The 17424-nt window shown below is 42.6% G+C and overlaps 1 protein-coding gene across 2 annotated transcripts; it reads right to left on the bottom strand.

The window, feature by feature from the left end:
• Positions 1-653: 653 nt before the first annotated feature.
• Positions 654-16901, bottom strand: tlk2 (tousled-like kinase 2). Of its 2 annotated transcripts, XM_030056991.1 has the most exons (21): positions 16844-16901; positions 15675-15757; positions 14100-14171; positions 13909-13987; positions 13786-13820; positions 13282-13380; positions 12411-12512; positions 12082-12174; positions 11738-11848; positions 11208-11344; positions 10465-10617; positions 10290-10356; positions 10058-10155; positions 9849-9930; positions 9073-9164; positions 8796-8885; positions 8450-8619; positions 5423-5561; positions 3146-3257; positions 2322-2429; positions 654-1995 (listed from the first exon to the last, which is right to left on the bottom strand). In XM_030056991.1, exons 2-21 carry the CDS (start codon positions 15753-15755, stop codon positions 1822-1824), a joined length of 2094 nt encoding a protein of 697 aa, XP_029912851.1. In that variant the 5' UTR covers positions 15756-15757; positions 16844-16901; the 3' UTR covers positions 654-1821. The 2 variants fall into 2 exon arrangements, with proteins under 2 accessions (XP_029912851.1, XP_029912850.1); XM_030056990.1 differs by lacking the exons at positions 13282-13380; positions 15675-15757; positions 16844-16901 and having other exon boundaries at positions 10290-10617; positions 13786-13828; positions 13918-13987; positions 14100-14120.
• Between the last annotated feature and the right edge of the window lie 523 nt (positions 16902-17424).

The raw sequence follows: 17424 nt of genomic DNA, 5'->3' as shown, positions 1-17424 counted from the left end.
GCCATTCATGCATAGTTTCACATGCACACAAGTTTGTGTGCTAGAGCAATTAAACGATGTCTATCTTATGAAACATGTCACCACAAGTGAGCAGGGGTGGAACAGAGGCAAACCCACTGGATGTCAGCTTTCAAATGCCATGTATGTTGGCATTACTCAGTGTTTGGCATTGTCTTTTGTCTCCTGAAAGAAAGAGGCTTGTAGTTAAACATAATCTGTTGTGAGAATAAATGTGTATGGATGGAAAATAGGAAGGAGACAGCAGCTAGGATGGTTTTGTAAATTTTAACTGCTGTTTACAGAGCAGCTGCAGGCTATAGTCACTGTGGCATCACAATTTATAGTGTAAGGTCTCTAATTCTTAATTTGAAGAGTTGTTGATGCAAAGTTTATCTGAAAATAACATGAATTAAGACAACAAGCAGCTGCATTCCATTTGAAGGATTTTCAGCATTGTCTTGGTGAGACAGAATAGAGGTCATCTCCTGACCATACCTTCCATTTCTAGCCAGGAGAGTCAATTTAGTACTAGCCCACTATGAATAATTCAAAAAACTGGAATACAAAGATGATGTGCAGGCAAGTGTACTCAGCTGAGTAGTAGGCAGTGATGGCAAACCAAGTCTAATAAAAGCCCAGACCACCAGACACAAAATTTTTAACCAATAGTATTTAATGGTTTATGCAACTCACTGCTAAGGCCCAATCTCCCCCCAACAGTACTATTAGGTAAACCAGTCCCTTGCATTTTATTGGCCAAAAATAAATTCAAACATACCTAAATAAATATGTGTGTTTATGATAGGGGGCCAATCAAAACAATAACAGTTCTAATTAAAGGCAACTTGAAAAACACAAACAAAAGTTTCTCCATAAAACTGGTTAAATTGTAAAGTTTTAAAAAAATGTAAAAGGGATCATTCGTCAACAGCTTCCACTTCATATCAAGTAACACAACTCTAAAACCATTCATTATAAAAACTGAGGTGGAACACTGCCACCAACTGGAAGTTATAAGCTTTGGTCACAGGAGTTCGACGAGGAGACGTGAGGGAGGGGTTAGGTGGTAGTGATGCTGGGTGGAGGGGACGGGGGGGGGGGTTGTAGCTTCTTGCCCTCCTCGTCACAAACTATCTGGGTCTGGAATTTGAGGGGGGGTGGGGCCCAGAATGAGTGGGCTGGATCACATAGTGCCATAGATATTTAGGTTCAGTACAATAACAGGCTCGACTGGTACTCTCAGTCAGGTTCTGGGGGACGAGTACAAACCAAAGCTTTGAACTCAGCGAGTTCAGACTACCTTGGACCAGAATGGTTCATGCATGTTTAAGTGTAGGTGTATGTGTGTGTTTATGTGTGTGTGTGTGTGTGTGTGTGTGCGTGTGTGTATGGAGCCTTCAACAGTCCTTTCCCTCTGTCCAGGCTGAAGCAGTTTTATACTTCTTTTATTTTCTCTTTTTATTTTAGCAGAAAAGAAAAAAATCCCAAACACTGAACCCCAGCTTTTCATCAGCGCAGTGCCAAACCTCACTTCCTGCAGCGTGAGCTGTCTAGGGCTTTGACCCCCAGAACAATGCCACCCCATTGGGAGAGAAGGACAGGGAGGTTGGGGTGGGTGGACACGAGGGGGGGATGGAGGGTGACAGGGGTCCCCTTCCCACCCCGTCCATGACTCCCCACCCACCCCTTGCCGGTGTCCCAGCGGTTTCTCTTGGGCTCTACATGGCAAGGTGGGATGCTGTGGGGCGGGACGCAATCGGGCGTCGCTTCCCCCACCCCATCCTTCCAATCGGTTCGGTCAGTCTGTTAAGGGGCGTGGGCTCAGTTTGAGGCGCTGCTGTTGGAGGAGCTGGAGGTGGAGGCCATGGCCATGCCTGAGGTGCCCGAGGAGGCTACCGATTTGCGAATGTGGGGCATGAGGAAGGGGTCACTGGCCAGCTGGTGCACATCGATGCGGTCCTCCTTACGGTAGACCAGACAGCGCCTTATAAAGGCCTGGAGGGAGAGAGAGAAGGGAAGAGAATGGAATGACTGGGGAAAAAAACAAGTACGCACTCTGTCTTATGGCATATTTGTGGTTTTGCAAGCCACAGCTATCTGGCTATAAGTGATTTCAAAACACGCTGTAAAGAAGTACAAGCATCAGCTACAACCCATGCCATGCCAGGGCAATGAACTATGGCAAAGACATCCTACTGTTTGGTACAAAATATGCAGTTCCACAAATATGTACATGGAAAAAATCCAAACAAAACAAAAACGCTGTGCATAGATGGATGGTCCAGACAGAATTAATGCAGTAAGGAGAGAGATTCAAGTACCTTAGCTTCAGGTGTGACTACTGGTTTGGGGGGAAACTGCACATCCGTTGCCTTCAGTATGGTGTTCTCCTGCAGGATGTCCTGCTGGGACTGGTTATGGCCAAAGGGCTGCAGAGACAGAGAAACAAAGGTCAAATATTATTCAAACAACTCACAATTCTCTCAAGGGTGCACTAGCTAACTGGATTAATTATTTGTGTGTGAAATGCATATTTAGTGTGAGCCAATAAACAGTTGTTAAGCTGTTAAAGGATCAGTTAAAACTATGAGCATCATCTGTCTTGATAAGTCTTTAGTCTCTTTAAATCCGAAGATCTTAATTCTTCAAACAAGTAGAAAAAGCTCAACACATCTGCACATCTTCAAAAAAACTTAACTATAAATGCAAATGTAATAAGCAAACTCATCCAGTAAAATAAATAAATAAATAAAATGCCTGAATTTTTTTGAAATACACAGTTTAATAGCTGAGCTGTTGGACTCAGGCCATCATAGCAGCGTCATAAAACAAGTGGAAAATTGTTCCTCTGGGAGTTGTGATAATTCAGCTTGATCCCAAAGGAATTTCACTTATCACAAGAATTTTATAGAAGGAAGACTTCTACAAGTGTTGATATCTGATACATCAGAATAAAAGATGATTCACTAGTAAGACGTCAGTGGCACTTAATTCAATATTTTTTTGAAAGTTTTTGAAAAAGTTATTTGGCATTAGAACCAAGGGAAATCTCTCATCTGTTTGAGAGATTTTTTTCACTATTTAAAAAAAAAAAAAAAAAAAAGCACGACACAATAGATATTTTTCTTAGCTGTTTGTCTCTTACCTTGCGGCCATACAAACACTGGTAGAAAATTACTCCCACTGACCACACGTCCACCTTATTGGAGATTTTGGGTGGCTCTTTCCCAACCACAAAGCACTCTGGGGGCAGGTACCTAAAAAGTAAAACAGAGAAAAGCCAAATTAAATCACTTACAATAAAGCTCACATTCACAGATTCTGTCCAGTCCCACATGTGTGTTCAGAGCAATGACATATCCACCGATCAGCATGTTATTCAAGAGTGATCTCAGCCCTCCAGTCTCTAGACGACCAGCTGCCTTAAGGCCCCAGTACACATTTAGAGTAAAAAGACATCTTGCAGGGCACACTTTGCGCTGATTCAGTTTTTTTCAGTGTGGTGTGTGCAGTGTTCTTGGGTCTCGGTGAAGTGCTTTGAGATTACTTTTGCTAGGATTTGGTGTGACCAACGTTGTTTTTATTACAACCTTAAAGTAGCCCGTGCACCTTTCAAAAAAACTCACAATGGCTTAAACATATAAGCCCATAAATGCTGTGAAATGTGTTTTAAGGCAACAATAAAGCAGTTTTTTTGCATATTACAGTGGTTGCCATGCCATTTTTTTCTAGTTTACTTTTTGGGAACCCTGATGTAATGTTTTTCCTACTGCTTTCATCAAATATTAAACACGACACATGGTGGTTAACCAAATAAGTAAGCACAGTTCTGGCCTTGAGTGATGTTGTGCATAGGACAATACTGAAACCACGTTTTATCACATAGGCTTGCCCACGGACACGTCTATGCAGAATACAGTAAGTATAGCCTACTAAAAGTATGGGGTATCTCCAGAGAGAGCCAGACTCTGTGTGTTTATTAATTTTGTTTTTTATCTAACATTTTTGCAATGCGTAGCCCTTGGTATACACTCCTTCGATGGTGCAGAGCCCCATGAGCGTGCAGTGTGCGCTCACACACCAGGCGTTATGGTAGAGGTCAAACAAGCACCAACCAAATGGAGGCTGGAGTGTTGCACATCCCAAGGAACATATAAAGAAGGAAAAGGCGACAGATCACAGATACGTCACGGTAACGGCCACTGGTGCCAGATTCTGATGCCACTAGTACTGAAGTGGACTCAAAAACATCAGGAGCCAATCCAGAAAATATAGAAAGCCAAGTGTGAAGCTGGTTCTGAAGCCCTGTTTGGTCTAATAACTGGATACACAAACAAGCTATTTAGACATTAGACAAGCAGTTATCCTAAAAACATGATGTCGGTCATCAATGGATTAGAGACCCTGGGTCTGAGTTGGGGTTAACTGCAGCTGGGCTTCACACAAGGCTTTATGTAGCTGCTGGTCAGACTCCTGATGTTAATATTAATAACAAGGTCAACAATTTGCACACAGGATGAAAAACAGCAGGCCATATTATGTAAAAATGTGCATTTTGCAAAAAGGTAACGGGCAGTTTTTAAAATCAGTACAGTTCTATTCAATCATCCATACCCAACCTTATAACTGTGCACCTACAATATGTAAGTGTACATCAAACATATTACATACATACATACACACACAGGAGCAAAATGTTTCTTGTTTGTAAAATGGTTACGTATGAGTTGTCTTACTATTGTCGAGACACTTATCTGTAGAAATAACACATACAGCCATTCACTGAATTGCAGCAGTCAGTGCATAAATAGCAAGGAGGAACCAGGTAGTACGTTCACCTGTGAGGGGATGCCATGTGACTTTCATCTACATATGAAGAAGAAGTGATGGAAATATATATTTTGTAGCTAGGGCTCAACAATATGATCAAAATCACAATATGGCCAAGTGAAATATTCAAAAAACAGGAGCAGCATTTTTTCTTTAAATAAGGAAGGGAAAATGTGTGACAAAATACCATTTTAAATGAAGTACTGTGGAGCTAAAGATGTTGAAGCCTACAAAAATACTCTCCAGACCCAAAAAATTACGTGATGCAAAAGTGATCATTCCACTAAACTCATGAATCATATCCTAATCGCAATACCTGTCAAAATAGTAGCAATATTTATTGTACTGCTCATGTTCAGCCCTACCTGCAGCTGTGAAGATTCATAACTTAAGTATGTAAAAGAGGATTTTTTTTGCTGTAATGATGTTTAATAGCACCCAGCTGCAGAGGAGTGTCTCACCCCCCAAGTGCTTGACCTGAATTTGCTCCTTTAAGTCCAAGGCACCATGGTACAACTACACAGCCCAATTTATCACAACCGCGATGACTGCACCCCTGCGGGAGGGTGTCATATTCCAGTGTAAGGCTTACCAGTATGTCCCTGCTCCCTGTGACGTCAGCTCCATCCCGTCCACTGAGTTGTAGCTGTCATCGTCCATGATCTTCGACAGGCCAAAGTCTGTGATCTTGATTTCCCCGCAGGCTGTGCCGTTCACCAGGAGGATGTTACCTGACAATGGTGAGGAAATGATTCAGTCAATCATCATAGCTCTGTTTCATATTCAGATATATTATGTTATAATTTACATATCTAATAAAAGGGAAGGTCTAAGCCCCAGTTCTGGTTGGCTGAAACCCTTGAAGGCACTGTAAATAGACTGGTAAACACACACTGTGACTGCTTAAGTTAAACCAAAATCGCTAATCAAAAATTATCACTCATACTTGATGCATACATAACCAACTTGTTCAGCTAAAGTCAAAGAATGCTGCTTGGTAAAAAAGGAACGTTTGTAAGTGATCCACTGAGCATTTTTTCCTCTTTTTAATACACTGGCATGTATGCAAGTTTTTCAAAAAGACTTAAGCAACTCAAATATCTGCTTTCACAGCTAGAAAAAAAAAAACAAAACTATCGGGTATGGCGTGGAGTGAAACAATCTTAGCTGTTATAAAAAATAATAATAATGATGATAAAACATTTAAGCCAAGTGGTTTATTTGGTGGTTGTGCCAGAGCTGGCAAGGAACAGAGACAGTTTGCTCACTGACTGCTTTAGTCATCATCTTTGGAAAAAATAAGCAGACACTGAACTGAAACGTAATTGGGTTGAATGTACTTTTTTTCCTTCTAGCAAGAGAAGTATATGGAGGCTTATTCGTTTGAGCAACATATCTGAAATACAAATGAGCTCCCCAATGTCATATAAGTTTAACTCGTTTTGTCTTAAAAACCATTGTTCCTGTCTTGAGCGCAATCTGATGTAGGTTTATGGCTTTTAAACGCTGAGTTAGTTCATCTGTGTCACATATGAAAGCGAGGGATGTATTTGCTTTTCCCCAGTAACAAAGTGTGATATGTCTATAACATTACTGAATTTATATAAAGTAACAGGATTATGCCCACAGTATGAATGGCTAGCATTAACTTCGTACATGAGGTTGTACACACAGCACAACACCGACTTTGACCTGAGTTAAACCTCTTCCCTCCCCCTAAATGCTCTTTGGTTGTGCACTCATACACACCTGCACACTCCCAGCACTGCACCATAGCACTTTCATACCACTAGTGCATTATTAATTAATTAACGCCATTACTGAGAAATGTTGCCAATAATGTAAAAGGTCATTATGCTGTGCCAAGACAGCCGATAAAAACCTGCTGGGACATGCCTATATCAGCACTACAGCTGTGCAAAAAAAAAAAAAAAAAAAAAAATGTAATACATCAATACAGCCGAGCGTGGTGGTAAGTAGGGCTGAACGATTAATTGCATTTGCGATAATATCGCGATATGATAAAACACGATTTCCTAACCACATCTTGCGCGATTATAAGTTGGTCACGAGACGCGAGCTACAGCGAGTGGAGCTCTCAGCCGCACCAACTTTTCATCCTGCCCACCTGTTGCGCAACGGCCTCTGGCTCAACGGAGCAGTCAGAAACTGACACAAGTGAGACTTTAGTCTCGAAGAGGAACAGCACGTCGGTGGTGTGGGATTATTTTGGTTTCAAACAAGATGTTGCGCAGCGGCAGGTGTTGTGCTGCAGATCATGCCGTGCTACCGTTGCTACTTCACGGGGTAACACTTTCAAACATTTCGGTCAGTGATCCCTGTCTTGAGGTATTTGGCTTGCCAGGCACACTGGTGCTCGGCATTTTGGCCAGACAACTGTCATATATGGTTTTGTTGTATTTTTTTAAATGCTGGAACAAGTTCGTAGTGTTACCCCGTGAAGTAGCAACGGTAGCACAGCATGTTCTGCACAACACCTGCTGCTGCGCAACATCTTGTTTGAAACCAAAATAATTCCACACCACCGACGTGCTGTTCCTCTTCGAGACTAAAGTCTCACTTGTGTCAGTTTCTGACTGCTACGTTGAGCCAGAGGCCATTGCGCAACAGCTGGGATCTCCACGAGGAAAAACATGTATGTATCACAACAGACAACGCATCAAATATGGTGCTGGCTGCACAGCATAGCTGCCAACACTCCCGTTTTCCCAGGTTTCTACCGTATTTTAGACTTATCTCCTGCCGCCCTCCCGTTTTGTCTTTTCTCCCGGGAATCTCCCCTAATTTACAAGCCCCAATTTTGTTTGTTAATAACAATGAGAAACGCACAATAACAAAGGTTTTATTTTGAAAGCTGAGACCGGAAGCCGCCGCAGCTCCGTTAGTTTAACAGAAGCTGAAACACATGGCGAAATGTTTAACTGTAAATAAAAGTGCACATTTTCCAGCCTGTGTCAGACAATGCCAAGTTTACTGGCTAATTATTAAAAACCTGGATGTGTTGTAAATCTTAACCCGCTCGGCAGGCACTAATATCCCCGCACATCTTCTGCTGCTCCCCACCACAAAAATCTCCCGGATTTTACTACTCAAATGTTGGCAGGTATGCTGCACAGCTGAATGAAGCTTAAAAAAATTTTTTTAAATAAAAAAATCGCATATTAAATTGCAATCGCAATATTGGGGGGAAAAAAAAAAATCGCAATTAGATTATTTTCCCAAATCGTTCAGCCCTAGTGGTAAGAGTATTTGCAATACTGCATTTATAATTTAGTCCCTTATAGTGATATGTACTGCTTATAGAATTTGTTTTAATATGTTATGACATCTATATTTTAGTACACTGTGTTAACTGTGTTTTAATACACTGGAATGGAAATTCTGAATTAAATTGTTTTGAGTCTATTTGTTATGTTGTTATGTTATGTTCTATTTTAAGCTCTATTTATACATTTTCAGTCAATTCTGTAGAGTACTGCAATGTATCCTGACACAAATTGTATTGTGACCAAGGTATAAGATACATGGTGTATCATGATGACTTTGGCAAAACTCAGACCCTAAACAGCACACTGGCTATTTTGGCATGGACACCCACCGGGTTTGAGGTCGTAGTGGATAATGGGCGGTCTGATCTCATTGAGGTACTTGAGGGCGTTGACAATCTGCATGATGATGGAGCGGCCCTCCTTCTCTGACATAAGCTTGTGCTGCTTCAGGTAGAAGTCCAGGTCGTTTCCTTCGCAGTACTCCAGGACTGTGCAGAACCTGATCCGAAACAAGGGAGAGGTACGGAGTCACCTCAGCAAGATGTGGCTCATCCAGCCAAAACACAGTCAGTAGTTACTGGCACAAGAATGAGCGTGCTGTCTTTCATTTAAAACATTTGCCCTTCATGTGAGCTTTAAATTTTAACAGGAAAGTATTTGTTTGAAAAGACTTACGAGTCAGTGTCAAGTGAAAAGTAGTCGTAGAGTTTGACTATCCGTGGGTGGTCCAGCTCTTTATGAATTCTATATTCTCTGCATGCATGTCTGAAACAGAAAGACCATTTTAACATTTCACATTTTTTTACCCCCCTTATTCATTCTAAATGTAGGGATTCAGTGCAGCAAAATGATAAACAATAATGCAGTGAATAATGTGATGTGCATTAATTGAAACAAAAAATGATTCATGGTGTAAACAGCCAATGTTGCGTACAAACAGCTCAATACTCACTTGTGGTAATTTTCCTTCTTTTCGTCCCTCCAGTTCTTGTTTAACTGGTGGATTTTGACTGCAACGTACCTTTGCTCTGTTAGGTCAAAGGCCTGAAAAAGAAGCATCTCCTATTAGTTAGGAATTACATTTGGCACAACTTTGTGCTAGCTGGGATATCCAAGAGCCTCTGCTGCACATTACGGGGCTGTGTTCATTCATCATTTTTACAATGATGATAGCAGCTTCTTGGAATGAGGCTCAAAATCTGGCACAGTCATTTACTTTAAAACGCTGTTGACGTTAACGTAGTGTAACGTAATGTAACAAGCACCCGCAAATATTTTCCAAAGTATGTACAGCTAAGCCATTCCAGCTACTTTTCTACAATCTGCATGTAGTTTTGACCAGTCCCTGTAAGTGTTCTGTGTGTATGAGTGAATGTCACTGTTTAACTTAAGTCTAATGCCGCCACTTCACTTTCCAATTTATGACAAGTTTTGGCCTTGGTTTACATTCTCCAAAAAATTATATTAAACACACATAAATCAGCCACATAATATCAGATACCTGGTAAAAATAATCAGACTCTCTGAATATGGCAGTAAAAAATCTGAATTACAGTTTATAAACTATATTAAAATAGCAGGAAAAAATTGATGGGGAAGAAATTCCAAAATAGGATGACAAAAACTTGGAATAACTAATAACTGATTTCACACAGCCCTATATCACCCCATAATAAATTCATGCTTTTGCTTATATGGCTGTAAGTGAGAAATATTAAGTTGCCCCACCTTGTAAACTTCACTGAAACCTCCCCGTCCAAGTAAATGGAGTAGCAGGTAGCGGTCATTTAGCGTAGGGTGGTCTTTGAATCTGCATGGGAGGGAAAGGAGAGAGGTTATATAAATAAATTCCCTTTTTGATTTAGACAGCAAACAGGCACAGATCAGCACAGACAACATGATAGAAATTTAGTAGTGGTAAAAAGCAGAAAACACACTGGGAATTATCCTCATTGTGGATCCTCTTGAGCTCACGGATGTGCAGGTTCCGCACTCGTTCCAACCTTTCTAGCTCTGCCTGGATCTCAGCCTCCTCCTGCAAGCAAAAACCAATGTCACTAGATGTGCAATCAACAAAAAAAAAATCAACTGCATACAGACTGGGATGAAGGCAGCAGTAAACATGATGCCTCCCAGTCCCGCTATGGGCTGATCAAACAAAAACATTACCTTTTTAAGATGACCTAGTCTTAGCTTGAAGATTTCCTCTTGCTCGTGGTACTCTGCCTGCGATAACCTGCAAAGACACAGAAACAAATTGTAAAGAATGGAAAATGGATGCAGGAACAACACTGACATCAGACCAGACACAATTAAAAAAAAAAAAAAAAAAAAAAAAGCATACGCCTCGCTCTCTGTTCCATTGGTCTTGCTCTTGCGTTTGTTCTGCTCCAGGCTCGGAGGGGGAGTCTGGGCCATGGAGGGCGGCTTGCGCTTGGCCAGCAGCTTCCTCTGTCTCTCGATGTCCTCTCGCTGGGAGTTGATCCTTTCCTGTTGTCTGGAAACACACAGATGGACAGGGGATGAGGAAGTCAGCACCTGTTCAGTCGGGTTCTTCGGTCCTTTTAGCACCAATTATGTTAAAGGAAATACATACGCCTTCTTTCCAGACCCATAGCACATTTAAGCAAAGAAACAGACCTAAGTACTTTATCAGTTTGTTTAAATGTGATCTTCTCCTAAAACTCAAAATCTGATCAGCTGCCTTCACCTCTGGCTTGATGGTTAATGTTGGCCAATCATTGTTTGCAAGAAATTATATAATTCAGTAGATTCGTACTTAAAGCCCTGCTTGTACAAAAATTGCAATTTGTTAGAAAATGCCAGAGAGAGTGATGTTTATGAAAAAACCTTTGCCAAGATGTTAATGTTTACCTTTAATTTAGGTTAAATAAAATTTACAACGTTTAAGTAGTTAGAATTAACATGCTTAGCCTGTATAAACTTTTTATGTGACGGATCTTTCTTTCTGAGTAGTCTGATTTTAGCGCCTGAAGACCATGGCACCATAGTAAAGAAAGGCCAGAGAAATCAAGAGTCTGTGTGGAACCAGCGAGAAGTTTTAAGTTGTAGTGCGGTGATTCTCACTTGATGAGATTCTGGAAGGCGTATCCGTCCGTCCACTGCTCAGTGAAGGAGGCTCCATGTCTTACTGTGGTGAAGTGGCCCAGTCGAAGTCTGTCCTGCATGCTCTTGTCCCGGCACGCCATCTTCTCCTGCTTGGACTGGAGGGAGAGCACAGACAAACAAGTTGAATCTCTTGGGTACCAACAACTGTTGATCTCAAGTTGTTTAAATCAAGGGTCCCCAATTTTTTTTGCACAAAAAACCCAACACGTTCAGACGCTTTACACTTAATTATACCTTTTCAACAAAATCCAAGAAGTATTTGTTTTTACTCTGTAGAGTGGGTTGAGAAAACAGATGGTACTTTGAAACCGAGCTGAATTCTCTCCTACAGTCAACTTCTAGTTAATGAAGTAACAGTGAAATTACAAGCTTCACCTCCAATCCTCATTTTACTTGCAACCCTAGGTAACGTGCCTTCAAGGACCCCTGTGGGGTAAGTGCTAATAGCTTAAATAATGTAAACTCATCATGCAATTAGAAGAACATACTTTCTCAATCAGCAGCTTCTTGGACATGGTCACACACTTGTTTAAGCGCTCCTTGTATCGCTCCAACATCCTCTGCTGCTCATCTATCTGTCTCCGTAGATCACAGTTTGCCTGGAGCAAATCAATCAAACAAGCAGGAGAGAAGAAAAACAAAGGTTAGGTAGAAAAAATAACAATATGAACATAGGTAATGCTTGTTGGTGCACATACAGACAGGGATTAGGGGAATGTATCAATTCTAACATGGCTTCAGTATAAAAAGCATGACTGAGAACATGATATTCTCAAAAAAATACATAATGGCAAATGAAATGGCAGGAATGGAGGTGTAATGAGATTAGTACCCGCAGCAAATCATCTATTCGGCCCTCTTTCTTCTCCAGGTCAGAGTTCTTGTTGTTCTCCATTGCGGTTAGCTTCTCTATGGTAAGGTCAGACTACAGAGGAAATTTTTTATTCATTTAGGGAAAAAAAAAATCAGGTTATGTATCAGTAACAGTAGTAATACAACAGTTAATTCTATTTTGTAATCTCGCTGGTCAAAAAGCTTGTGCTGATGATTCCTGTAATTTAATGGTTTCTATGACATAACTCCTCAAGAATTCCCTCTCGGGTTTTAATACAGTATTAAATCACATAAATGGCCAGCTAGTTCTGAGGAGACATCACGTACCTGTGTGGCTTTGTGCAGCATGTGAAGGGTGGCAGGCTTCAGCGAACACGACGAGTGCTCTGTGTTGGCTGAGCTTAGAGAAGAGGGGCTTCCCTGCTGCACCTGGGAGGCAGAAACATTCAACCAATAAAAACCTATTTACATCCTTGGGCTGTCTGCAAATTTGATCATGTTAAATTTAAGACTTTAAAAAGAGCTTTTAATGCCAGTTAGGAAAAAATATAAAAGGCCAGTCTAGGAAACGAAATAACCATGGAAATGAAAAACAGCTGTAGTACCAGCCAGCACATAAGGCTGATCTCTCTATTTAACAACAGTGCATCAGGATACTGCAAATTTTTTAAGACCTCTAAAACACGGTTTAACACTTAAAACTGTAGCCAAAACCTTTCAAGGATGTAAGCATACATAAAACGCGATAGGGAATATGGAACAGCCTTCCTCATCATATCAGTTCTGTCCCCTCCAGTGATTCATTCTGAGCTCATCTCAAATCCACAATTTAGCCTTTGAGCTGCTCTTGTGTGTGTGTATATGTGAGTATGTGTCCATTTTCTTAAGTTATGACTCTTTTTGCTCTTGTCTTCATTGTTTTGCCTGGTTATCTTTTGTACAGCACTTCGGTCAATGCTCACAGTTTCAAATGTGCCTTTAAAAATAACCTAAATAACCTTGACTTAACCACTAACACTCTGATTCTGTAAAGGCCAAGTTCATAGACCACGTCACGTAATCCCCACCAAATACAAAATAAATATAAAAAAGGAACTTCACTGGCTAAAGCTGATAAGAAGCGTGGAAGGAAAAGCAGCGGGGCAGAGTGCTGAGAGATAAAAGTGTGCGAGAAGGGCCAGAGAGCCAACATGCTCACCGTGACAGGCGGGTTGGAGAGGGAGTGTTGTGGGGAAGAGCGGACCACTGGTGGAATCCCCCTGGCGGGACTGGTACCAGGACCGCTGCCTCCCGCAAACTGACACACACGTAATTCAATGGAAAGACCAAAAAGACATTTAAGAAAAAATAAATAATAATTCAGGGGTTCTCAAACGTTTTTGACCTTGGAATATGGTTAGATTTTTTAACCGTTGTAGCATTTGTGTTGAATTATATAACTGTTTGCAATGATTGCTAAATTGAAAGGGAAATTAAAATGTTCCCCATTTTAATGGAGCCCCTAAGGAATCTCCTAAAGGATCCCTGGGTGTCACTGAACCCCGCTTTGAGAACCACTGGACTGAAGAAAAAAGTGCATCAGGCCTTTTTGTTAGAAAGAAAGTATGGAAAGTTATACAGGAGCAAACTTGAGAAGACATCAACTTCGCTGGACACATGCTCTGCACAACACAGGTATAGAGAAAGATTTGCTGCCACTCACCTCAAAATAATCGCTAATTTTATGTCCCTTGCTCCTGCTTTGCCTGGAAGAAGCAGAGGTAAGGAGTAAGAGAGAGGCTTAGATGTGGGACGCAAGATGAGAGGATCAAAGCAGAGAGACCAACAATCTCACCTTGGCTGCTGTCAAAGGGGTCTGCTTTCCGTTTTCTCGCTCTCTGGTCGTTCACCTTTTTCTCTGGAGTCTGTCAAAATAGTAATGAGGAAAAAGTGACTCGCCTGCATGTACAATAAAGTAGCATGGCGAGATGACTGGCATCAAAAATCCTGTTCCGTAAGCAGCAGACGGCGACTAACCTCTAGCTCTTTGTCGCTGAGAGAGCCCACACTGCATAGACTCTGATTGGATGACTCATTCTGACCTGAACCCTGTTAAGTAAAAATAAATAAATAAATAAAAGTAATGACAAAAAGTTAAATACAAAGACACACAAAAATGCAAGGGGTAAGTAGCGAACTGCATCCTCTGAGTGCTGGAACATACATTTGTTGGGTATACATCATTTCTAAGAGAGCACAGTTGGAAATAAGAAAACAGAAGGTTGAGAAGCTAAAGAACAGATAAGGACGTCTTACTTAATGCTGTCACCACAGCTTTCACACTGCATCGCGGCCTGTATCAGCCCTAATGCTGATTCCCTAGGTGAAGCCTGTCAGTCAAATAAATCACATCAGAATTCAGCAGGCACTGTCCAATCAGGGAGAGATACTTAGTCATTCAGAGCACACTAGAGCTCCCTCACTGAACCCTCCTAAAATGGCTGAACATCAGGCATGCTGCTGGGAATGTATTCCTCCCTCTGTCTGTCACCTTTAGATAATGTCATCCATTTTTTGCCCGTATACTACCGTTTTAGTGCTCCTTTCTTTTGTCTCCAGAGAAAGCCAATGCCAGATGCTATGCTTGATCCAAGAGTGGCAGATTGTTTTCACCCAACAAAATCTTGGTTGTTTGATCAGACTTGTTCAAAAGGAGACGCACTTTCCAACAATTTTTGCGAGCTCTCTATGTTCCACCACCAAAGGTGTGCTAGCTCTTTGTCCTCACAGGATATCAATTTCCCTCCCCCGTCTCTACTTTTATGCCAACTCAGTGATGACAGCGGGACCAGCAGTGCCACAGGGCTGTTCAAGGTCAAGAAAAAAAATAAATAAAAAATAAGCTGCTGTGTGACATGGAGGGGCTTTTAGACCACCAACCCACATTTCTCTCCAGCCATTTGCTGACACACTTGTCTCTCGCTTTCCCTCTGCACATTGCATCTCTTGTCGTACAGGGTGGCTGTGGAATGATGCCTTGGTGGGAGCCGCCATTTTCTCTGCGGCAGCAGCCATGCCATGCTCTGGGCTCAGCTCTGCCTATGGCTGGCACGCGGCCCACTCCTGGCGCTGACTCTCGCTCCCTCACTGTTCCAAGATCACCTTCCGCAAAGGCAGCTCCATCCATGTAGCAAGCTCGAGAGGCGGAAGACTAAATGCTGCCTCCACTCACACCTGGTCAAGAACTATTTCTGCATTCCTCCCCTGCCTTCACTCCTCCTCCCCCTACCACCCCTGTCCTGTCTGTGGCCTTCTTGGCAGGCATCACCACTTGCATATACAGCCACTACATCATGAGCCAGGGAGAGATGCCATATCGCACCAGCCAAAAAACACAGACAGAGCTCAACCTTCTCCAGAGACACAGACAAAAAAAGGAGCAAGGCCAAGCTTGTCCAGGCCAAACAGCACAATGATACTGAGGCAGGGTGAGACAAAGAGAGGGAGAGAGACACAAAGAAAATGTGTAATCAAGAAAATCTGTGATTATGAGCTCTCTTACAGGGGGAAGCTCCCTTGCTCCACCTCCACAACATGTAGTGTAACACAAACCTTAGCCACGCCGACCCCAGTGAAGCGAGCCTCCAGCAGCTCCTGCCGTCGGGGGTCTAGGCTATGCAGTTCTTCCATCATGGCTGCAAAGACAAAAGCGAAGAGAGTTTAAGGAATACGTTGTGGGGTCTGGTATATTTAAGTGGGAGTGACGGCTCACTGTTTCAAAAGGTACAGACTGATGAGTCATGGCTGTTTTTAGCTATATAGATGTGGAAAATTCCTGTTGTGACTCATCAATACACATGACAACAAGGAGCATGCTCTCCAGTATCATTTGTTCAATATCACGCACTAGCCCTACAATGAAAATCTGGGCAAAATGTATACCCAAGGTGGGACACTAAAGCTATATCAGAGATGTAGGCCAGATGTGTAGAGTTACTGCCTGGAAAATTGTGGCATCATGTGAGGCCCTGACGTTATAGGCCTAAATGGCGCTGGAGTTATGAAAGGTCACTAATGGTGGAACTGCCAAGTATACTCACAGCAATGGAAAAGGCCACATTAAACAATAAGTGCCTGGCTTGCTAGCTTGGGCAAAGGTTACACGCCCAACGTCCACTGTTATGTCTACTTATGTCTTGCATACATTAACTGAACTGAACAGTGCACCCTCTGCTGTATTTGTATAACATGTGGGGATAAATGGTAACTCCTAATAATGATTATACGCTCAGATCTGGGCTTGCTGGCTCAGCTTTGCCTCCCAGCGTGACGATCTGAACCACCATCAGTGAATGATCAGCAGGCTAGCTAACGCTGGAGCAACGAGCTAACAAGCTTAACTGTTACCACTGTTGGCTAACGGTTAGCATCGAAATCTGGGGGGCTACGGAGAGCTAGCTAGCAGATTTACCCTGTCAGGCACCAAACCTGACAAAATGTTGAATAAGGCTGGCCATTAACCGTTGCCTGTTTCGGTTATTGAATACAGTGAACAAACTGACCAGCTATTGATCAGCACATTGAATAATGTCACCAGGTACACACCTAAGCTAGGCAGCGTAAACGTTAGTTAGCTAGGGGGCTAACGTCCGTTAAAAGAAGCATCCTCTCGGTCCCGGGGTGTCAATGCTCGGTGGTCGTGCCACGACGCCTGCTTTCGGGCAGGAGCGGGACGGCCGCCCGGGGCTGCGTGTTGTTCGACAGCCTAATGAGCTACTTACTGTAATAAATATGTCTGCGGTCCTCCGGAGGCCCTGTTGTTGCCCCAGAAATAGTCCCCGTTGTCTCCCCGGTGCTGAGCAGACCCTCCCAGGCTAGGCCGCATCCACAGCCGCGTCCCTCGCGTGCTGATTGTTAACGATCAAAACCCGGGGCCCGCTGTGTGGCTCGCGGCAGACGACGGAGGATTCCCTTTGGAGGCCTCGAGAACCTCGGGTGTCCCAAACCCGCCTTCTGTGCTCCTTAGGCGGGGATCCCCACCTTCACATTCCTTTCTCCGAGGACCATACCGTGCCTATGTCGGGTTATCTCGCTCCACACAATGGCGACCCTCTAGTTTCTCCGTTTTTTCCACCGGGTATAAATGATTTCTTGAAGCGACTCTCTTGTCTTTTCTCCCCCCCACCCGGTCAGATGAATTCGGATCCTATTTTTCAGATGATCAAAACAAAGTTCGGCTCCAGTCGCCTTCCTCGCCGTGGGTGAAAAGAAAAAACAATCTGTTACGGAAGTTCTGTTGTTGCAGTCGTTTCAGTTTAATCCGGATCGATTCGGTTCGGTTCTCATGTTTTTGCAATGTAAA

The sequence above is a fragment of the Myripristis murdjan genome, chromosome 8, assembly GCF_902150065.1.
Source record: "Myripristis murdjan chromosome 8, fMyrMur1.1, whole genome shotgun sequence".
NCBI lineage: Eukaryota > Metazoa > Chordata > Actinopteri > Holocentriformes > Holocentridae > Myripristis > Myripristis murdjan.
Note: the sequence above shows the minus strand (reverse complement) of the source record. Positions and strands in the feature narration are given on the sequence as shown.